The sequence below is a fragment of the Crinia signifera genome, chromosome 7 (genome assembly GCF_055691185.1).
Source record: "Crinia signifera chromosome 7, ASM5569118v1, whole genome shotgun sequence".
Classification (NCBI taxonomy): Eukaryota; Metazoa; Chordata; class Amphibia; order Anura; family Myobatrachidae; genus Crinia; species Crinia signifera.
Genome location: NC_139223.1, coordinates 31,107,207 through 31,131,341, shown reverse-complemented (window position 1 = coordinate 31,131,341; position 24,135 = coordinate 31,107,207). Strand labels below are relative to the sequence as shown.

At 42.9% G+C, this 24,135-nt stretch overlaps 1 protein-coding gene across 1 annotated transcript; it reads left to right on the top strand.

Annotated features, from left to right (window-relative positions):
* The first annotated feature begins 213 nt into the window (after positions 1–213).
* On the top strand, positions 214–22,522 carry LOC146021153 (olfactory receptor 1-like). The gene is made up of 5 exons (XM_083154953.1): positions 214–222; positions 1,537–2,460; positions 3,409–3,443; positions 21,501–21,636; positions 22,070–22,522. Exons 1-5 carry the CDS (start codon positions 214–216, stop codon positions 22,520–22,522), a joined length of 1,557 nt encoding a protein of 518 aa, XP_083011079.1.
* Positions 22,523–24,135: the final 1,613 nt, after the last annotated feature.

Here is a 24,135-nt window from a genome sequence, read left to right as displayed (position 1 = left end):
CCAGTCACACACCAGCGCCGCCCACAGAAGGAGGAGCCGGAGGACACTTGTAGTGACACACACTGTCTAAAAGTGTGTCCGTCCCACCTCCCTCCTCCTCCCAGCTAGCGCCCCGGCGGAGTGGATGTGTCAATCATCACTCAGCCGCAAATTGAAACGGGGATGGCCTGACGTCACCGCACCCTCCCCCGGCTACAAGAAGTTCATCCGATTATGTCTCCGGTATGTTTTGACCTGGGGGGCATCAGTACATAAGCAGTGACGGCCGGGCAGGGAGATCATTCCCGGACATTGTATAGTCCGGGGCAGCCACCTGTCCGGACTCCGGACGCCGGTCTAAAATACCGGACTGTCCGGAGTAATCCCGGATGGGTGGTAACCCTAGACCCCGCTGGCGCTCGCTCTTCCAAGCTGCCGTGGGGTCTGCCTCATGGAAGTTACGCCACTGCCGTGGCCCCATCATCAGGAGTGTATGAATCTGACAAGAATACAGCTTAACTTAAAAATATTAAAACACTTAAATATGAACCCAAGTCTCCCCCAACTGAAAACCCCCCAAACACCCTCACACTAACACATGTAACATAAATACACATATTCCTCTGAGAACTCCCTCAGACACCTCATGAATCCTCCTCCCCTCCCACTGACACTAATGACTACTACAACTTTACAGCCCCCACATCAAACATCTCACATGTATATCTCATCACACACTGACAGCCCACAACCCACATAAACCAAACCCCTCCTACAAGTACACACTAATACCTGGCCTCCCACCATGGTCTCAGTGATTCTGCATATAGACGGCAGGCTCAGCTCTTCAGCTGACAGGCAGCATACAATCCATGTGACAAGGCACACATACACAGTAGCAGCCAGGCAGGTCTCTTCTCTCTCCTGCGGGGGCAGCCACAGGCTCAGTCTGGGAGGAAGCACTGCAGCAGCATTCTCAGCAGCTGCACAGTGCTCCTCCGTCCTCTCCGAGTGTTCTCCCAGAATGCCATGCGCAGTTTGCAGCATTCTGGGAGACACTGGAAAGGAAAAGCAGCGCAGCACTGTCGGGCACAATATCTTTAAATATGTTTGTGTGCAAAGGGGAGCCGCTCTTCTCCCAGCCCTGCAGCTTACATCCAGTGCTTAGTAGTGCACTGCCACATCAAAAGTACCGCGGGAGCAGCCCTCCCGCGGCCATTTTAACTACTGGCAACACGGCCCGGCCGCACACATGTACCCGTTATTGATGTGGGCAAAATGCTGCGGCCGCCGAGATCGCAGTCCGTGGCCCAGCCAGGGGGGTCTAGCGCCCAGGTTTGGTCTTCCCGGTGGGCCAATCCGCCCCTGCCCTCACCTAGTAGTTAGGTTGTGAGTAGGGAGTGGGACTAAAAAAAATTGCTGAAAAAGTCGGCTTATACTTGAGTATATATGGTAGATATTATTATTTTTGTTATTATTATTATTATATTGGTATTAATATTAATATTATTATTATATTGGTATTGGTATTATATTGGTATTATTATTGTCTTGCAGAATCCCATGGAGAACCTCACTTATAATATAGTATTCCATATTGTGCCATTTTCCATGAAAGCCGGTGATGGACCCCTTATTTTGTGTATTTTTCTCCTAATATATCTGTTTGGAGTCCTGGTGAATATAATTATAATCACATTAATATGTTTGGATTCACGTTTACACACCCCCATGTATCTGTTTATCTGTAACTTGTCCTTTGTAGACATGTGCTACACAACAGTAACTGTCCCCAAACTGCTGGACATATTACTATCCGGGAATAACACAGTGTCCGTCCCAGAATGCTTCACTCAGATGTACTTCTACTTTATAGCTGCCAGCTCCGAGGATTTTCTACTATTTGTGATGGGGTATGACCGGTACATCGCCATCTGCCATCCCTTACACTACCACCAGATACTGAGGAAGAAGGTCTGTATCCTGCTGGTGGCTATGATCTGGCTATGCGCATGTTTAAACTCAATGTTGTGTTTAGTTTCAATTCTTAAAATGTCCTTCTGTCATTCTGTCACCATCCATCAGTTCTTCTGTGATGCTAAAGCTCTGATTAATATCGCCTGTTCTGGCACAAACATGTTCTATGTCTCCATGTATGTAGACATACTTTTATTTGGTGTTTGCCCAGTTTTCATCAATATAATGTCATACAAAGAAATTGTCAGTGTTATATTGCATATTAAATCAAAGGAAGGAAGAAATAAAGCTTTCTCCACCTGCTCATCCCACCTCATCATCATGGCCATGTACTATGTTAATGCTATATTTGTCTATATGATACCACCATCAGACAAACCCAATTTCCTTGAACAGATCTTGACTGTGATCTATACAACAGTGATCCCCATGGTCAATCCTCTCATATATAGTCTCCGTAACCATGAAATCAGGAGAGCTCTTCAGAGATTAGTGGCACCATTGGTAAAGTCTTATTAGCCCATACTTAGCCCCTTCCCTGTATCCATGGGCATAGATCAAACCCTTTTCTAGTAACTGTCCTAGTTGATGGCTGGTTCACTTCATACAAAACAGAATTTCCCATTGGGCAGGAAACTATGCCTTCTGAGATGCAAACATAATAGGGTTCCTTATGGTCCTAGCATGGTCTTGCCTGGTCATATCCCTGATTTCAGTGGCATAAAGATATGTGTAGGTATAGACCTCCTGAAGAACCACCTTCATACTGATCCTCATTGATGGAGAATATATCGTACCAGCTAAACATATGATTTTAAACAAGTTGAGAATGACATCAACCACCTGCCCGGCACTCAACTTAAAACAAAAAATGTATTCCTACTGGGAGCCCCACCACAACATTCCCACCCAGTCACAACATGTCCTCATAGCAGAGTTACGAGGACTCCGATAGCAGACTTTCATTCATTTAGGATGGTATAGTAGAGTAAAAGTAATACATGGATTATAGTCACAAACTCGGCAATGCACTTGGGTAGCAGAGTTTAGGGAACTGGTAGCATGTTGCCATAAACTCACAGCTGTACACTGATAGCAGAGCACAAAGAGTACATTTATACAGTGAAAGAATCTCTGGTAAAAACAGCTACTGTGTCTGTGTATAAAACTTGCATTTTTTTTCCCTTGGTTGCACACTGTGTGGCTGGCCCAGGAAGGGTTAATTGGAATGTGTCTCGAGTACTGCCCATCCTGTGCAACCCTCCTCAGTTTGTGCCTGTAGTAGAACAGGGCAAATTAGGAGTTGATAGCAGTGTGTAAATGGCAGCCACCTTTCCACTGTCAAATTTGTTTGCTGTTTGTGTTAAATAACCAACAAAGCAGGCGGGTATCGGCTTAGTCTGTTTTATAAGTCTGGCACTGTTTTACTTTTGTATAATATGTTTTTATTAGGCAGAAATTGGTAAACAGCATTCATCAAAAAAAAGGTAATGTAAAGACCAAATACAGAAACAACAGATTTTGACGCATGGTGACAGCTTATAATATGTACAGCGTAATTACAATGAATAAATAAGTGAAGTACATTTAACTAGAATTGTTGAGATGGGGATATGTCTCGAAACTCCAAGATTATATTGAGGGTTTTTCAAAATAGAATAGGGAAGAAAAAGTAAAGGAAGAATAAGGAGAGAAGAAAAAGAGAGAAGAGTTATTTGATCAACCATGGGAATTCAATAGACAGCATAAGAGATAACAAAGCATAATAGTATTACATAGCTGTGTACAACGTGGACATATAGTCTTTATATGCTGGTGAAGCTTTATATTCAAGCCAGTGGCTACAAATTCAGATGATTTCCCTATTGACGAAAGGAGTAGATCTTCCATGGACATAAAATAATCTAATTTAGAAAACCAGGTGAGGGGGGTGTAGAAGATCTCCACAATACAGGAATCACAGCACATACCGCATTGCTTAGATGCAGCAACAGTGAATACTTAAATTGGGACAAGGGAGTAGAGGAGTAATTAAATAACCAGAAAGCTAAGAATAGGGCAGTCCCACCAAATGTGGAGGAGGGATCAATTCGCTGTGGAGCACCACCAGCATTGCGATGAGACACAGGGGTACATTGCATTGAGCACAGTAGGGTGCCTGTACAAACGGGTTTGAATTTTATATTGGGTTTAGGAAATGTCTCACTTGGAGAAACTTCCAGAAATCTATTTGTGAGATGTTCCATGTCCCCTGTAAGTCAGAGAATTGTCTTATCGAGGAGGGAGCCACCAGCTGACCCACCCTGAAGTGTCCGGCAATTGCCCAGTGAGAGAAATGGGACAGTGTCAACCCAAGAGGCAAGTCAGAATTTGCCAGAAAGGATGTTAGCAGCCTAATTTGGAGGGTAGATGACCTTCTGTAGGACCTTCCATACAGATAGTGTGGGGGATATTGTTGGATGGGGAGTCAGGGTCCTCACAATTCTAGGGATCCAGGGAAAATTTTCAGGTAATTGCTGCAAATATAATCTCTCCAGAGCCACCCATTTTTTTACCTCATAGTTACATAGTTACATAGTAGATAAGGCTGAATAAAGACTTGCGTCCATCGAGTTCAACCTAGGTTTTAATAGCTTATCCCTTGTTAAAGACAGAATATGATTCATTTTGTGTACTCTTGGATGTTTTTTAACCAATAAATGTTTGTCCAACCTTATTTTAAACGTATTTATTGTATCTGTCGACACCACTTCTCCAGAAAGAGAGTTCCACAGTTTGACTGCTCTGACCGTAAAGAAATTTTTTCTTTTGAGTGAACGAAATCTTCTTTCTTCTAATCTAAATTTGTGGCCCCGTGTCCTAGATTCCTTTTTTGCAATAAAAAGGTTGCTTGACAGTTCCTTATACTGGCCCTTGATATATTTGTACATGTTGAGCATGTCCCCCCTTAAATGTCTCTTCTGTAGTGTAAATAGTCCCAAAGTGCTCAATCCCTCCTCGTAGTTTAAATTCTACATTCCCATGATTAGCTTAGTTGGGTTTTTTCCAAGATACCTCATGGTATCTAGTCCTAGATACCTCATGGTATCTAGTCCAATCCGAAATCATATTTACAGGATTGCATTGTAGTAAGTATTAACCCCTTCCTGACAGAGCTAGTTTTTGCGTTCCTGACAGAGCCATTTTTTTCAAATCTGACATGTCTCACTTAAGTGGGGATAACTTTTTTTTGCTTTTACTTATCCCAGTGATTTTGAGATTGTTTTTTCGTGACACATTGTACTTCAAATTAGTGGTAAATTTGGGTCGATACAGTCTGTGTTTTTTTGTGAAAAATACCAAAATGTCGTGAAAAAATGGAAAATTTAGCGATTTGCAAAATGTTAAATTTTCTGCTTGTGAGACAAATAATCATACCACTCAAAATAGTTAATAACTAACATAGACCATATGTCTACTTTATGTTTCCATCATTATTTCAACTTCCTTTTCATTATTTTGGACACTAGGAGGCTTCAAATATGAATAGCAAATTCTCAAATTTTCAAGAAAATTTCAAACACTGATTTTTTTAGGGACCAGTTCAGTTCTGATGTGACTTTGAGGGACTTGTATGTGAGACACCCCCATAAATGATGCCATTTCAAAAACTGCACCCCTCACAGTATTCAAAACAGCATTTTGGAAGTTTGTTAACCCTTTAGGTGTTTCACAGGAATTAAAACAAAGTGTAGGTGAAATTTCAAAATTTCATTTTTTTTGCAGATTTGCAAATTTAATACATTTTTCTAAGGAACACAGTACATTTTACTAGAGAAATGTGACTAAAAATTGATTCCCCCAATTCTTTGGTTTTCATAAATATCCTATATGTGGCCCTAGTGTGCACGGTGACCAAACCACAGGCTTCATAATAGAAGGAGCACCTACTTGATTTTGGAGCCTCCTTTTTATGAGATTATTTTTTAGGCACCATGTAGGTTTCTAGGCACCATAAGATGCTAAAAGTTAGGTACCCCCCCACAAGTGACCCCATTTTGCAAACTACACCCTTCAGGGAATTCATCTAGGGGTATAGTGTACATTTCAAACCCCCAGGGGTTTCACCAATTGTGGTACAACTGGGCAGTGAAAATGAAAAATTACATTTTTTTTACACAAAAATGCAGTTCTGGCTCAAAATTTTTAATTTTCAGAAGGTATGAAGGAGAAAAAGCACCCCAAAATCTGTGCCCCAATTTCTCCCGAGTACGGCAATGCCTCACATGTGACCAAAAAGTACCAGTTGGGTGCATGGCAGGACTCAGAAGGGAAGGAGTGATTTTTGGATTTTGCAGCACAGATTTTAATGGAATGAATGGTGGGTGCTATGTTGCACCAAGACAGTGGAACCCCCCCACAAGTCACCCCATTTTGCAAACTACACCCCTCAGGGAATTCATCTAGGGGTATAGTGTACATTTCAAACCCCCAGGGGTTTCACCAATTTTGATACAAGTGGGCAGTGAAAATGAAAAATTACATTTTTTTACACAAAAATGCAGTTCTGGCTCAAAATTTTTCATTTTCAGAAGGAATGAAGGAGAAAAAGCACCCCAAAATCTGTGCCCCAATTTCTCCCGAGTACGGCAATGCCTCACATGTGACCAAAAAATTCCAGTTGGGTGCATGGCAGGACTCAGAAGGGAAGGAGTGATTTTTGGATTTTGCAGCTCAGATTCTGGTGGAATTTTGGTGGGTGCTATGTCGCATTAGCAAGACCCCCCAAGCACCAATACAGTGGAACACCCCCACAAGTGACCCCATTTTGCAAACTACACCCCTCAGGGAATTCATCTAGGGGTATAGTGTACATTTCAAACCCCCAGGGGTTTCACCAATTTTGATACAAGTGGGCAGTGAACATGAAAAATTACATTTTTTTACACAAAAATGCAGTTCTGGCTCAAAATTTTTCATTTTCACAAGGAATGAAGGAGAAAAAGCACCCCAAAATCTGTGCCCCAATTTATCCCGAGTACGGCAATGCCTCACATGTGACCAAAAAATACCAGTTGGGTGCATGGCAGGACTCAGAAGGGAAGGAGTGATTTTTGGATTTTGCAGCTCAGATTCTGGTGGAATTTTGGTGGGTGCTATGTCGCATTAGCAAGACCCCCCAAGCACCAATACAGTGGAACCCCCCCACAAGTGACCCCATTTTGCAAACTACACCCCTCAGGGAATTCATCTAGGGGTATAGTGTACATTTCAAACCCCCAGGGGTTTCACCAATTTTGATACAAGTGGGCAGTGAACATGAAAAATTACATTTTTTTACACAAAAATGCAGTTCTGGCTCAAAATTTTTCATTTTCAGAAGGTATGAAGGAGAAAAAGCACCCCAAAATCTGTGCCCCAATTTCTCCCGAGTACGGCAATGCCTCACATGTGACCAAAAAATACCAGTTGGGTGCATGGCAGGACTCAGAAGGGAAGGAGTGATTTTTGGATTTTGCAGCTCAGATTCTGGTGGAATTTTGGTGGGTGCTATGTCGCATTAGCAAGACCCCCCAAGCACCAATACAGTGGAACCCCCCCACAAGTGACCCCATTTTGCAAACTACACCCCTCAGGGAATTCATCTAGGGGTATAGTGTACATTTCAAACCCCCAGGGGTTTCACCAATTTTGATACAAGTGGGCAGTGAACATGAAAAATTACATTTTTTTACACAAAAATGCAGTTCTGGCTCAAAATTTTTCATTTTCAGAAGGTATGAAGGAGAAAAAGCACCCCAAAATCTGTGCCCCAATTTCTCCCGAGTACGGCAATGCCTCACATGTGACCAAAAAATACCAGTTGGGTGCATGGCAGGACTCAGAAGGGAAGGAGTGATTTTTGGATTTTGCAGCTCAGATTCTGGTGGAATTTTGGTGGGTGCTATGTCGCATTAGCAAGACCCCCCAAGCACCAATACAGTGGAACCCCCCCACAAGTGACCCCATTTTGCAAACTACACCCCTCAGGGAATTCATCTAGGGGTATAGTGTACATTTCAAACCCCCAGGGGTTTCACCAATTTTGATACAAGTGGGCAGTGAACATGAAAAATTACATTTTTTTACACAAAAATGCAGTTCTGGCTCAAAATTTTTCATTTTCACAAGGAATGAAGGAGAAAAAGCACCCCAAAATCTGTGCCCCAATTTCTCCTGAGTACGGCAATGCCTCACATGTGACCAAAAAATACCAGTTGGGTGCATGGCAGGACTCAGAAGGGAAGGAGTGATTTTTGGATTTTACAGCTCAGATTCTGGTGGAATTTTGGTGGGTGCTATGTCGCATTAGCAAGACCCCCCAAGCACCAAGACAGTGGAACCCCCCCACAAGTGACCCCATTTTGCAAACTACACCCCTCAGGGAATTCATCTAGGGGTATAGTGTACATTTCAAACCCCCAGGGGTTTCACCAATTTTGATACAAGTGGGCAGTGAACATGAAAAATTACATTTTTTGACACAAAAATGCAGTTCTGGCTCAAAATTTTTAATTTTCAGAAGGTATGAAGGAGAAAAAGCACCCCAAAATCTGTGCCCCAATTTCTCCCGAGTACGGCAATGCCTCACATGTGACCAAAAAGTACCAGTTGGGTGCATGGCAGGACTCAGAAGGGAAGGAGTGATTTTTGGATTTTGCAGCACAGATTTTGGTGGAATGAATGGTGGGTGCTATGTTGCACCAATACAGTGGAACCCCCCCACAAGTCACCCCATTTTGCAAAGTACACCCCTCAGGGAATTCATCTAGGGGTATAGTGTACATTTCAAACCCCCAGGGGTTTCACCAATTTTGATACAAGTGGGCAGTGAAAATGAAAAATTAAATTTTTTTACACAAAAATGCAGTTCTGGCTCAAAATTTTTCATTTTCAGAAGGTATGAAGGAGACAAAGCACCCCAAAATCTGTGCCCCAATTTCTCCCGAGTACGGCAATGCCTCATGTGTGACCAAAAAGTGGCAGGACTCAGAAGGGAAGGAGTGATATTTGGATTTTGCAGCACAAATTCTGGTGGAATGATGGTGGGTGCTATGTCGCATTAGCAAGACCCCCAAAGCACCAATACAGTGGAACCCCCCCACAAGTGACCCCATTTTGCAAACTACACCCCTCAGGGAATTCATCTAGGGGTATAGTGTACATTTCAAACCCCCAGGGGTTTCACCAATTTTGATACAAGTGGGCAGTGAACATGAAAAATTACATTTTTTTACACAAAATGCAGTTCTGGCTCAAAATTTTTCATTTTCACAAGGAATGAAGGAGAAAAAGCACCCCAAAATCTGTGCCCCAATTTCTCCCAAGTACGGCAATGCCTCACATGTGACCAAAAAGTACCAGTTGGGTGCATGGCAGGACTCAGAAGGGAAGGAGTGATTTTTGGATTTTGCAGCACAGATTTTGGTGGAATGAATGGTGGGTGCTATGTTGCACCAATACAGTGGAACCCCCCCACAAGTCACCCCATTTTGCAAAGTACACCCCTCAGGGAATTCATCTAGGGGTATAGTGTACATTTCAAACCCCCAGGGGTTTCACCAATTTTGATACAAGTGGGCAGTGAACATGAAAAATTACATTTTTTTACACAAAAATGCAGTTCTGGCTCAAAATTTTTCATTTTCAGAAGGTATGAAGGAGAAAAAGCACCCCAAAATCTGTGCCCCAATTTCTCCCAAGTACGGCAATGCCTCACATGTGACCAAAAAATACCAGTTGGGTGCATGGCAGGACTCAGAAGGGAAGGAGTGATTTTTGGATTTTGCGGCTCAGATTCTGGTGGAATGAATGGTGGGTGCTATGTGGCATTAGCAAGACCACCGAAGCACGGTGAAATTATGAACCTAATATTCCATAGATGTGTGGTATATTTTAAAACACTCCTTTATACATAGGCCGGGTTTGTCGGGGCAAGTGTCACACTGGAAAATAGTTTGCTTTCTTATTCCCTTTTTATAGCAAACTTTGCACCTTTTTTGTGTCCTGCCCTTTTTTCCAGTGGAGGGGATTTCATCAGGAAAATGCTGCCCTGGTACAATACGGGGACCAGTACTAGAAGTACTGGGGCCCTCTGCCTGCTGGTTCCCAAATATTAGGCCCTTTATGACTTCCTCTTGAAAGTGCATAAATGTCCCCCTCTGGCCGGTAGAACGGAATAGCACGTAAGCGTTATACAGTGCCATCTGGATGATATACACGGCCACCTTCTTGTACCAGATTTTTGTTTTCCGCAGGGCACTGTACGGCTTCAGTACCTGATCTGAAAGATCCACTCCGCCCATGTACCTATTGTAATCCAGGATACAATTAGGTTTGGAGGTGTGGGTACTGGTACCTCGTACAGGGACGGAGGTGGTACTGTCTCCGTGAATTGTTGTCAGTATAAGGACATCCCTCTTGTCCTTATATTTGACCAACAACATATTTTCGGTGCATATTCCCCTGCTTTCACCCCTTCTCATTACTTGGGCAATGTGCGTTTTTGGGAGGCCTCTTTGGTTCTTGCGCACAGTACCGCAAGCTGCTGTACCTCTTGAACCAAGGGCCTTAAACAGGGGGATGCTGGTGTAAAAGTTATCCACATAGAGGTGATAACCTTTATCCAGGAAGGGGTGCACTAAATCCCAGACAATTTTCCCACTAACACCTACGAGGGAGGGGGGGCATTCTGGCGGTTCAATTCTTGAATCCTTCCCTTCATATACCCTAAACCTGTGAGTGTACCCTGAGGTGCTTTCACACAGTTTATACATTTTTATGCCATACCTTGCCCTCTTACTGGGAAGGTACTGGCGGAATTTAACCCTTCCTTTAAAATGTATAAGGGACTCGTCGATACAAATAAATTTTTCAGGGATGTACACCTCTTCAAATTTGGCACTGAAATGATCAATGACCGGCCTGACTTTGAATAGCCGGTCAAAGGTGGGATCATCTCTGGGTGGGCACTGTGCATTATCGGTGTAATGCAAAAATTTAAGGATTGTCTCAAATCGAGCCCGGAGCATGGCCATACGGTACAATGGGGTGCTGTACAGAACATCTGTACTCCAATATTGCCTAATTTCTGGCTTTTTTACTATGCCCATATGAAACACCAGACCCCAAAACGTCATCATCTCTACTGCATCTACAGGGGTCCACCTAGCAAATGATGACGTGGGGTTTTGAGCAATAAACTGCTGGGCATATAAATTAGTTTGGTCCACCATTAAATTTATAAAATCATCAGAGAAAAATAATTTGAAAAAGTCAATTTCTCTGAGACCTGTGGAATCAAATTGGATTCCTGGCATGGCCAAAAACTCAGGAACCTGGGGCTCAAAATTGTCTGGTGGTGGGGTCCATACTAGATCAATTATTGGGGGGGGAATCTCAGCTGATCTACGGGGGCGTCTTTGAGGGGGTCCCTCATCACCAGAGGAGGAAGAGGAGCTTAAGATGAATCCTTCAAATTCCCCGCTTGCCTCACTGGCTGTGTCAGAGTCAGAAGCAAGCATGGCATATGCCTCCTCCACTGAATACATTCTCCTGGATGACTGGGATGACATTTGGGAGGACATTTGGGAGGACATTTGGGAGGACATTTGGGATGCCATTTTTATTTTTGTGTTACTGGTAGTGAAATGTTTCAACACGTGTATAGTGTAGGGGGGGGTACAAACTTTATTTCAACCCGGGGGGTATGTAGTGTGTAGTGTGTATGTAGTGCAGAAAAAAAAAAAATACTTTATACCAATAAAAAAAAAAAAAAAAGAAGGGGTTAAAAATAAAAAAATTGAAGGGGTTAAAAAAAAAAAAAAAAGGTCCTGCGCCAAAAATTGAGCACAGATGTTGGTCAGTAACGTCCGTCACTGAACAGCGCTCAAAGGCAACAGGAATTTGATCAAAAAAAAAAAAAAAATAGATCAACCCTGTGCCGAAAAAGCTGATCAGTGATGTACGTCACTGATCGGCGCACAGTGGCCACAGGACACCCACAAAATCACAGTGTGTGTAAAAAAAAAATTAAAAAAAGACCCCACAGCACTCACAAAAAAAAAAAAAGGTGATCAGTGATGCGACACTGATTACCAGTGAGGGACAGCAGGTGCACAACCTTTGGTGCAACTGACAGTGCAACTGGCAGCAACTGACAGGTATATATAAAAAAAAAAAACCTGCGCCCCCAAAAAGTTGCTGATCAGCACAGATATACTGATCAGCACAAAAGGGGGGGTAGCAGACACAAAATATACACTCTCTATCACTCTCTGTCACTATCTCTCTATCTTTCACTATCTCTCACTATCTATCACTCTAGGACACTGCAGCAGCAGCACTGACAGTTATATGTATAAAAAAAACTGCACCCCCAAAAAGGGGGGGTAGCAGACACAAAATATACACTCTCTATCACTCTCTGTCACTATCTCTCTCTATCTCTCTATCTATCACTATCTATCACTATCTATCACTCTATGACACTGCAGCAGCAGCACTGACAGTTATATATATAAAATTAAACCCCTGCACCCCCAAAAAGGGGGGGTAGCAGACACAAATCTCTCTATCTCTCTACCTCTCACTATCTATCACTATCTCTCACTATCTATCACTCTAGGACACTGCAGCAGCAGCACTGACAGTTATTTAAACCCCTGCACCCCCAAAAAGGGGGGGTAGCAGACACAAAATATAGCTCTCTCTGTCACTATCTCTCTATCTCTCTCTATCTCTCTCTCTATCTCTCTATCTCTCTATCACACTGCAGCAGCAGCAGGAAGTCTCAGGAAGTCAGATCCAGGAAGCGTCCAGCACGCTACAAGCAGTGAGCAGGTGATCAGGTAAGGTATTTGCAAGGATCAGGTAAGTATTAGCAAGGATCAGGTCGGTATTCACGGCAGACAGGCACGGTGACCGTTCTGCACGCTATTCCAGACCGGAATGGCGTCTGCAGCGCAGTCACCGTCAGTTTAAATGTCGCGCCTTGGCTGTGATTGGTCCGTGGGTCCCACGGACCAATCACAGCCTTGGGGGCAGGTGGGGTGAGGGTGGGGTGAGGTGTCATCGTCACCGATGACCCCCCCATGCCCCCTGACGCCCGGCGGTGATTGACACCTGTGTTACCGAGCGTCTGATTCGCTGGTAACACAGGAAAACGCTGTGAATGGCTGTTCACACTGAACAGCCAATCACAGCGATCGCCCTGGGCATGCAGGGACATGTCTGCTGTCAGGGACAGCAGACATCGTCCCTCTGTCACTGCGTCTCGAGACGCAGTGACAGTTTAAAGTCATGACGTACATTTATGCCATGTGTCGGGAAGTACCTCCCGGCCATGACGTAAATGTACGTCATATGTCGGGAAGGGGTTAATGTTTGGAAGTTGTAGAACTCCATTGTAAAAAGAGCTACAAAGTATGGCGCACCTAAGTATGGGTCATTTGTGGAGTCAAATACATTTTTGGATTATGGATTGAACTAAACAAAACCAGGAGTCAGGAATATGAATCGTCAAAGTCTGGAGAGGATAAAGCAATTTAGGAAGTGTGTTCATCTCGACAACTCCAATTCTACCGAACCATGAGTTATTTAAGGTGCCAATTATTGTAATCTCTATGTAATGATTGGAGCAGCAGATAAAAATTCAAGGAAACCAAGTGGGATAGGTCTCTGGAGTTTACCACCTAAATAACTAATGTGTTAAGTTTGCCAGGAAAAGGGGAAAGCATGATGTAGACCAGGCATGTCCAACGTTGGCCCTCCAGATGTTTTGAAACTACACATCCCAGCATGCTTTGCAATAGTTTTAGCATTCTCTAAAAGCAAAACTGTGGCAAAGCATGCTGGGATGTGTAGTTTCACAACATCTGGAGGGCCAACGTTGGACATGCCTGATGTAGACCAATAATTATGGAGGAAGGGGTCAAAATGTTAAGTGCACTTTATTTTAAGAGGTTGATTTTAAAATTTGACAGAGTGACAAATGTTTCCATTTCCTGCATAAAGGCCCTTATTCCGATCGGATTGCATTACAAATTGGTTTGGTATATGGGCAAAATCATGTGCACTGCAGGTGAGGCAGATGTAACCTGTTAAATTTGGGTGGGGTGTGATGAAACTGAAATCTAAATTGCAGTGTAAAAATAATGCAGCCAGTATTTACCCTGCACAGAAACAAAATAACTCACACAAATCTAACTCTCTTTGCACATGTTACGTCTGCCCCACCTGCAGTGCACATGGTTTTGCCCATTTTCCAAACAAATTTGTACTGCGATCAGATTTGAATAAAGGCCAAAGTGTGGGAGTGAGGTGGTGTGGTGTGAGATAATTGCAGGCAAATAATCTGCGAACATAGCCAATTTATATTTCTCATCTTCAACTGTAAGGCCAAGGATATGGGGATTGGCCCTGATAGCCCTGGCTAGAGCCTCTATACTGTTAAAACAGAAATTAAGGCATCAATAGTTCTATGCTTTTATTCTCTGTTTTCTTAAATACTGTTATTAATGCTGCAGATGGCATTAGCTTGTTACATAAGGTACTAGCCATGGTGTATGAGGCCTACCCATTGTGCTAAGCAACAAAGCAGCAACCATTTTGTCAACTATGACTTGCATAAAAAACATTACAAAATGGCTCTGCTGGAAAAGTGATTTCTTATGGAGAATTGTTTTGATTTTGTAAGTTTAAGAATGCAATGTGAGGACAGCCAGCTAAACTCTACAATATGAGAAACCACCTGTTAAGAGGGCCACGCATGCGTAGACCCCCAAGGCCACTGAATCTTTAGCTAGTAACAAGGAAGTTGGGTGAGGGGTGAATTATGACAGTATAATTGAAAGCAAAGCTTACCAATAAGACTCAATGCTTATGATTAATTAATTAAGTAACATGAGTAAAGTTTAAATATCAGAGATAGAGATGTAAGGGGCTGGATGAGGAAGAACAGGCAAGCATGGGGGCTGGAGGTAACTATGAATAAGGTTTAATGGTACTTGTTTCCTATCTGGGCGCCCGCTAAGTTAACTGCGCACCATGCTATTCTCCATATAAAAATGGGATCGCATCGCATCGGATACCACAAATACACATACACGATATTGAACGATGCGATGCGATCCGATTCGATTTCCCATAGGAAACAATGTTAAATGGATCAATTTACCCAAATCAGCATAGGGAAGAATGGTAAATGGGCCAGAAACCCCAAAAAAACCCACAGAGCAGTGGAATGTCCCCCCAAAAGTAGTTGACGCCACCCCGCCATCAACGTGAACCCGAAGCGTGGCGAGCGCAGCGAGCCCGCAAGGGGCGGCGGTACGCGTCCTCCGACCTTTTCATGCCCTACTATCCACTAGGGCGTGGAGTGAGAATAGAATAGTGTGGCGAGCGCAGCGAGCCACCGAGCCCGAAGCGCGGCGAGCGCAGCGAGCCCCGCGAGGGGACGCGGATACCTTCAAAGGTAAACGCGTCCCTTTGCGGGCTTCCCAGGTGTCCGCGTCGCCATGGACACCTGGGAAGCCCGCGAGGACATTTCAATGTTCAGGGGTGTTTTTGGCCCATTTACTATTGTTCCTATGATAATTTGGCTAAATTGAGCCATTTCACATTGTTTCCTATGGGAAATCGAATCGGATCGCATCGCATCGTATACCATCGTACATCATCGAGTACCGAATCCGATGCGATGCGATCCGATTTCATTACGGTGCCGTACGTAGAAAACCTGGGCGCCCAGATAGGAATCAAGTACCGGTTTAATGGCTGATCACTGTCCTTGATAGGTTTGAATTTTGATTTAATGTAGAATTATTGTTTAAGTTTAAGTCAATCAATTCTATGTTTATTGTGTTAGTCCGCATTTGCAAATACATGTAATCAAGTTATCTTTCAATTAAAGCATTGTCACTCATTTTTGTCATTCAAGTTTGTTTTGGTGTGCAATTATTTCAGCATTTGCCATTATATTTAAGGGTTATAACGTAATTATATATACTTCTGTATTATCAATACAAAGAACAAATATTAATGGGGGTAAGGGACACCCTAGCCTGGTGCCATTGTGTATAGGGAATGAATTTGATAAAGAACAATTAACACGGACTCTAGCTGAAGGGGATTCGTACATTGCCAGTATTTGGTGAAATGCCAGTGGTCCCAATCCATTGTGGTCCAGGACAGACGTAATAAATGTCCAGCTGACCCTATCAAATGCCTTCTCTGCATCTGTAGAAAGCAAAATGGCAGATATCTTCCCTTTGGAGGCCAGGTGGATAAGGCTCAAAACCTTAGTGGTGTTGTATTTGGATTCACAACCAGGGACAAAGCCCACTTGGTCATTGTGTATCAGAGAAGGGAGGATCATATTTAATCTGTTTGCCATAAGTTTTGCAAACAGTTTGAGATCGATATTTAGGAGAGATATGGGTCCGTAACTGGAGCAGACCGAGGGGTCCTTACCTTGGGGTACATTGAAATGTGAGCCTCCAGAGATTGGTTAGAGAAGTGTGTAACAGCAGAGATGGAGATAAAAGCATTGAGGAGCATGAGGGTCAACTTCTCTACATATTATATTAGGCTATAGTGAAGCCATCTGGTCCTGGGTTCTTACCAGATGGAATATATTAGAAGACAGGGTAGGGATTGTCAGAGGTGTGGTGCACCAAGAGAGAAAAAAATTTTTAACACATAAAATATACCTTTTAATGGTTTCTTTTAAAACTGCGAAATATACAGACTAACATGTAACATAAAACAGTGAGTACAGTGATTTATTAAAAAACTGCACGTGCGGTATCAGCATGCAATGCCTCCTACTGTGGTGATCCACTCTCCTAATATCTTGTACACGTATATGTCCCTTATGGTATCTGGTGGCTTACATTAGCCTTATTACAGATATCCGCGGGTGAGTGTACTTATACCAGGATATCGAGTGATCTGTATAGATATCACTAGTGTCTCTTACTTTGATATATTAATGTCCCTGAGTCCGTGTTAGGGTTAGTGGTCAGATTATCACTGATGAATAGGGGATTTTTTATATATATGTGTATTAGGTGATATCCGATTGAACCAATCCCCAAATCTCCTGGTGTGTATGGTATTTTCAGTATATGCGGTGTTTAGTACACATTCATATTGGAGATCTGATGTTGGCTTTTAATGGGTATGATAAATCACTTTATTAAGGGGGATAATGTCCCTATTGGGTCCCCTTTATCCTTTTCCCACAATATATAGATTTTTGCACTATCTCAGTTCTCCAATGTTGGTTTTATACACATATTCACGGACAGTATTTAGCAGGGTATATGTCTGCTGGTGAACTAATCTGATTAATATCCTAATTATAGGTCAGTTATTGTAGTATTTAATTAGTGCTCTCCACGGGGTTTAGCAGCAAAAATAAGGACAAGGACAGTATTTGTCTTTCATAGGTTATTGTCCTGCTATTAATGGCCCTCGTGGGTGATGTTATAAATAAGCTGATACAGTATTTTGTTAGCGCTCTCCACGAGGTTTTGACGGCACAGATAAGGACAGAGACACTGTTTGTCTGCAATGGATAACCGTCCTGCCGTTAATTGCCCTCGTTGGGTGGCGTTACAACTGGTTAATGCTCTCCACAGGGTTTTGACGGCACAAATAAGGACGGAGACACTGTTTGTCTGCAATAGATAACCGTCCTGCCGTTAATTGCCCCCGTTGGGTGGCGTTACAACTGGTTAATACAGCATATAATATGATATGAGCCGCTGCATTTAGTTAAATCAGGGGTATGACCGTGAGTGTCAGTAACTTTTGTAGCCGGCGAAGTACAGCAGTGTGGAAACGGAGCGATCGGTTCTCGCATAACAGGGCTGGAGACCGGATCCTGTAACCCTCTCGGGTGCTCAACGGAGTCCCTAGAGCTGTTAGGTTCACTTTAGGCAGACATAATAAATTATTTAAACATTTAAATCATTAGAGTCCTTACAAGGACTAGCATTGCGGACACAGTGATTAATATTAATAGGAGTCCTTACAAGGACTATATCAGGACACAGTCTGAGGCATGCATGTGAGGCGACCGCACGGCTAAGGTGGCCGGCGTACGCTTCGCAGATCTTCCTCAGGGCAACTGAGGAAGATCTGCGAAGCGTACGCCGGCCACCTTAGCCGTGCGGTCGCCTCACATGCATGCCTCAGACTGTGTCCTGATATAGTCCTTGTAAGGACTCCTATTAATATTAATCACTGTGTCCGCAATGCTAGTCCTTGTAAGGACTCTAATGATTTAAATGTTTAAATAATTTATTATGTCTGCCTAAAGTGAACCTAACAGCTCTAGGGACTCCGTTGAGCACCCGAGAGGGTTACAGGATCCGGTCTCCAGCCCTGTTATGCGAGAACCGATCGCTCCGTTTCCACACTGCTGTACTTCGCCGGCTACAAAAGTTACTGACACTCACGGTCATACCCCTGATTTAACTAAATGCAGCGGCTCATATCATATTATATGCTGTATTAACCAGTTGTAACGCCACCCAACGGGGGCAATTAACGGCAGGACGGTTATCTATTGCAGACAAACAGTGTCTCCGTCCTTATTTGTGCCGTCAAAACCCTGTGGAGAGCATTAACCAGTTGTAACGCCACCCAACGAGGGCAATTAACGGCAGGACGGTTATCCATTGCAGACAAACAGTGTCTCTGTCCTTATCTGTGCCGTCAAAACCTCGTGGAGAGCGCTAACAAAATACTGTATCAGCTTATTTATAACATCACCCACGAGGGCCATTAATAGCAGGACAATAACCTATGAAAGACAAATACTGTCCTTGTCCTTATTTTTGCTGCTAAACCCCGTGGAGAGCACTAATTAAATACTACAATAACTGACCTATAATTAGGATATTAATCAGATTAGTTCACCAGCAGACATATACCCTGCTAAATACTGTCCGTGAATATGTGTATAAAACCAACATTGGAGAACTGAGATAGTGCAAAAATCTATATATTGTGGGAAAAGGATAAAGGGGACCCAATAGGGACATTATCCCCCTTAATAAAGTGATTTATCATACCCATTAAAAGCCAACATCAGATCTCCAATATGAATGTGTACTAAACACCGCATATACTGAAAATACCATACACACCAGGAGATTTGGGGATTGGTTCAATCGGATATCACCTAATACACATATATATAAAAAATCCCCTATTCATCAGTGATAATCTGACCACTAACCCTAACACGGACTCAGGGACATTAATATATCAAAGTAAGAGACACTAGTGATATCTATACAGATCACTCGATATCCTGGTATAAGTACACTCACCCGCGGATATCTGTAATAAGGCTAATGTAAGCCACCAGATACCATAAGGGACATATACGTGTACAAGATATTAGGAGAGTGGATCACCACAGTAGGAGGCATTGCATGCTGATACCGCACGTGCAGTTTTTAATAAATCACTGTACTCACTGTTTTATGTTACATGTTAGTCTGTATATTTCGCAGTTTTAAAAGAAACCATTAAAAGGTATATTTTATGTGTTAAAAAATTTTTTCTCTCTTGGTGCACCACACCTCTGACAATCCCTACCCTGTCTTCTAATATATTCTGCCTAAAAATTGTCTGTGGTAGCACACCCCTGCACCTCCAAGTGTTACATAGACACTAATATTTGCAGAGGGCCTATGATAAGATCATCACTTATTTCTAATACTACAATCTTGTGCGACTGAACCTACCAAAAAAAACCCCATTTCGTTCTTACCAGATGGAGTTGAGGAGATAGCCTCCTCCAGCTCGTGGCGAGTGAAAGGTTGTTCTAAAGATTCTATAGCTGCTTGGGAAAGTGTTGGATAATCGACAAACTTAAAATAATCCTTAATATGTTGAGGGGATGAGCAACATGTAGAGCCATGTGTATCTTTTATAGAGCGTAAAAAGGAGGCAGCATATTGAGTGTGTAGAGCTCGGGCCAGAAGGTGGACTGGTTTGTTGCCCCATTGATAATAAAAATATTTACATAGTGAAAGTTGCGCCTGATCTGAAAGGATTTTTAAAATTGTGGTCTGTCAGTTCTACGTATGTCGCTCCTAATAAGGAAGTCTTGTGTGAGGTTTCGAGGGAGTGGATTTTCTTCAAAAGGCTCTCAATACATAACTGCTTTTGTTTCTTTCATAAATGACCCCAGTTGAATGAATTTACCTCGCAGCACGCACTTGTGTGCTTCCTAGAGGGTAATTTTGGAGACCTCAGTTGAGACATTTTATTTATCATTATTTATTAACAGTTTCTTATATAGCTCACACAAATCCTGCATTGCTTTACAGAGAATATTTGAACATTCACATAATTCACTGCCCCAGTGGAGCTTACAATCTGTATTCCCTACCACATGTACACACACACACAGACCGTTCACACTATTCAACACGCTGGGGAAATCCTCATTGGACAGTGAGGATTCCCCCAAATAGTGAGGCTCATGGCTAATGCAGGGAGCTTGCTGCATTTAGCCGCGAGCCTCGCTGTTTTAGCAGCCACACATGCCGTTTCCCCCTCGCTCGCAAGTTAAGCAAGTTTTGCAGAAGCTATGGAAAAACAATCTGTTCTCTAAACTTGAGAAGTGAGAATTTTAAGTGGCCCAAGTATGCTTTTTAGGTTACATCATCTCATCTAAGGGGTTAATAATGGACCCTAAAAAACTTTAAGCTGTCTTAGATTGGGTCCAACCCACCTCTCTTAAAGCTATTCAAAGGTTTTTGGGTTTTGCAAATTACTGCAGATGTTTTATTCATTCCTTTTCTACTTTGGTGGCTCCTCTTGTACCATTGACTAGGACGGGGCCTGAACCATCCAAATTGCCTCCTCAGGCAGAACAAGCCTTCTTATCTCTTAAAAGAGCCTTTGTTTCAGCTCCCATCCTGAGACACCCTAATTCCGACCTTCCCTTAATCGCAGAGGTTGATGCGTCTGAGATTGGAGCAGGGGCGGATCTTTCTCAAAAAGACCCAGTTTCCTCTGTTCTACACCCTTGTGCTTATATGTCAAGAAATATTTCCTCAGCAAAAGGGGAATTATGATGTAGAGAATCGAGATGTAGAGAATTGAGAATTATTGGCCATTTAGTGGGCTTTTGAGCAATGGAGGCATTGGCTTGATGGTGCCATTCATCAAGTCTTCGTTATAACCGATCATAAAAACCTTAAATATATTGATGCAGCTAAACGTCTTAATGCCTGCTAGGCCTATTTAGCATTATTGTTTACTCGTTTAAATTTTCTTATCACATGCAGACCTGGTTCTAAGAACATGAGGGCTGATTGACTCTCCCGATGTTTTCTACCTCAAAACAACTGTCTGGCAGTTACCGCTTCTATCCTCCCTGCCACCTGTATTCAAGCCGGTCTCACTAAGACTTTAGAGGACTTTATTCACCATGCTCATAGCCAAGCTCCTGTTCAATGTCCTCCATGTTGTCTTTTTGTTCTCGAAACTCTTAGATGTAGAGTTTTGGCAGAATTGCATGACTGTAAAATTGCAGGCCATCCAGGAGTTTATAAGACGTTAGATCTCATGGGTATTTCCCATGATACCAAGGAATTTGTTCTTTCCTTCCAAGTTTCTGGAAGGCAGAAGGTACCTCATTCTCGACTATTTGGGAAACGAATGCTTTTGGCCATTCCTAATAGACCCTGCTCTCACATTTCAATGGACTTGGTGGGACTAGAAATGTCTTGTGTTTTTCAAACCATTTTGGTAGTAATTGGTAGATTTTGTAGCCTTAAAATAATTGGCGTCAGCCAAAGAATTGGTTAATTTGTTTCTACGGCATGTTTTCAGACTCCATGGGTTACCCACGGATATTGTATTGGACCGAGGTCCTCAATTTGTGGCACAGTTTTGGAGACTGTTCTATTCATCTCTGAAAATTATATCCAGCCTAACTTCAGCCTTCCATCCTCAGTTGAATGGTCAGACGGAACGACTAAATTAGTCCCTGAAATAGTATATGCTGTGCTTTGTTTCTAAGTTACAAAATTACTGGTATGATTTTCTTCCGTTGGCTTAGTTTGTGTACAACAATGCCTATCATTGTTCCTCTAAGACTTTGCCAATTCTTTGGGACCTGAAGCTTTCTTCTTCTGGTATTTCTTCTGGTATTTCTCATCTCAAGGCCATTTGGAAGAAGGTACATTGTGCCCGTAAAGAGGCGGCTTTTAAAGAGAAAGTGTTCTCTGATAAGTCCAGGCATACCTGCTCATTTAAGGGTGGTGACTGGGTTTGGCTGTCTACCCAGATCATCAAGCTTTGTCAACTTTTGGCTAGATTTGGCCTGAGGTTCATTGGTCAATTTTGTATTATCAAGAGAGTAAATCTGGTAGCTTTTCGACAACTGCTGCCTAAATCTCTCAGAATCGCTAATACGTTCCATGCATCTCTCCTTAAACCTGCACTCTTCTCCAGTAAGTTCCCTCGTAAGATGGATAAAGGGATAGAGGGGCCATTCATAAATTCTTGGTAGACAAGATCTTTGACATCATAGGTTTCGGATTAGGATTTACATTCTCCCAGACTCTAGCAGATGTTTTTTCGGGTTTCCTCATAAACCTGGTGGTAGGGGTCTTTGACCCCTCCTCAAGGGGGTACCGTTGGCCGTACTGACAGGCTGCATCATCAGCAGCTCCATTTGCCACACTGGCATGGTCATCATCCACCCAGCGGTTGCCAGGTAGACAAGGGATGATGTATATTGCCCCCTTCACCACCTTCTTCAATCAGGGCCAAGGTGCTGGTGGGTGTATTGGCAGGTGATTGGCCATCTAATACCTTTTAAGGGATGCTGCCCAGCCATGTTGGTGATTCTGCCATGTTTGTGGACATCACTTACCCTCCAGCCAGCTCTTGTGCATTGTAGCAGCCTCTTGGATCTTCTCTTCCACTCCAGGGTCCTGGTCACCATAAGTGCTCCACCTGGAGCCTGGGTTCTTTTAATTACTGATTTCTTATTTGTTTGTACCTTCTGGGCTGTATTGTGGTCCCTTTTTTGGCCCATATTGGTAAGTCTACTCTAAGAATACCAGACGATTGCTCCGGGTCTATGCTACCCAGAGGCATATTTCTCACCCTAGCTGGGTGCCACTCTGAGTAGTCAGGTACCTGTCTTTGTGGTTTGCTGTGGTATTTGTGGTTTGCTGTGTTTGTCTTGTGTTTTGTCTTTGTGACTGGTTTGCTTTGGGTCTGCGACTAAGTCGCTCTGGGCTTGCACCTGGGTCACTCCTGTCCCTGTTATTTGCTTGGTGCCTGTAGGTAGGTACCCCTCCAGGCAGATCCCTATTAGCTAGTTTGCTCCTTTTGACCTTTCACCTCTGAAGACCGCTACTACCTTGTCTCTACATAAGACCTGGTCGCACCGGAGTTGGAGCGGACCTAATTCACCCCTTCAAATGTGGCGATTAGAGGTGAAGTCCTAGCTCTTGTAGGTATCAGCCATCTTTCAGAGGAGGTCAACAGAGGTAGTGTAGGGTTTTCCGTGGCCATCCTAAACAGCAGTCATGGCTGTGGGTTCACACCCAAAACCATCACAGAAAAAGTGCTTGTTCATAAGGGAGGGAGTATTGGCACAATTTTTTAAAGTCTCCTGTATCATAGCTATGTTGACTTTGTCAGTTCATAAAGACCTAAGCAGATGGGACTGTCTTTTTAGAACGTTGAGGCCATGAGCATTGATGGAAATTAGTTTGAGCTTATCCAATGAAATCATTAAGGGCTAGAGTAGGAAAATCTGAAAATAGTACCCATGATAATCAAGAAGAGAGGGGGGGAAATAAAGGGTAGAAATAAAGTAATAGCAGCATAGTGAAACAAAAGAGCACATACTGTAGTAAATGTACAACAATAGGGAACCTGCAGTGTAAATGCTGGCTACCAGAAGTCAGAATCCCAGTGGGCAAATTAGCTAAAATTGGGCAAGGGGGAATGGAGTCTGTGTCTAAAGGCGTATAAATGTGTAATGATATAAATCAAAAAGCAGGGTTATAACAGTGCAACAATAGATTGAGCAACACAAAAGTATCACATTGAATTAGTATAAACTAAATATAGGAGATAAACTATAATGCGCACATTCACAAACTA

Coding starts and splice junctions, on each gene's coding strand:
- LOC146021153 (XM_083154953.1), top strand. Junction 2,461..3,408: donor AGAGATTAGTGGCACCATTG/GTAAAGTCTTAT, acceptor TGTTTTTATTAG/GCAGAAATTGGTAAACAGCA. Junction 3,444..21,500: donor CAGCATTCATCAAAAAAAAG/GTAATGTAAAGA, acceptor CGAAACTCTTAG/ATGTAGAGTTTTGGCAGAAT.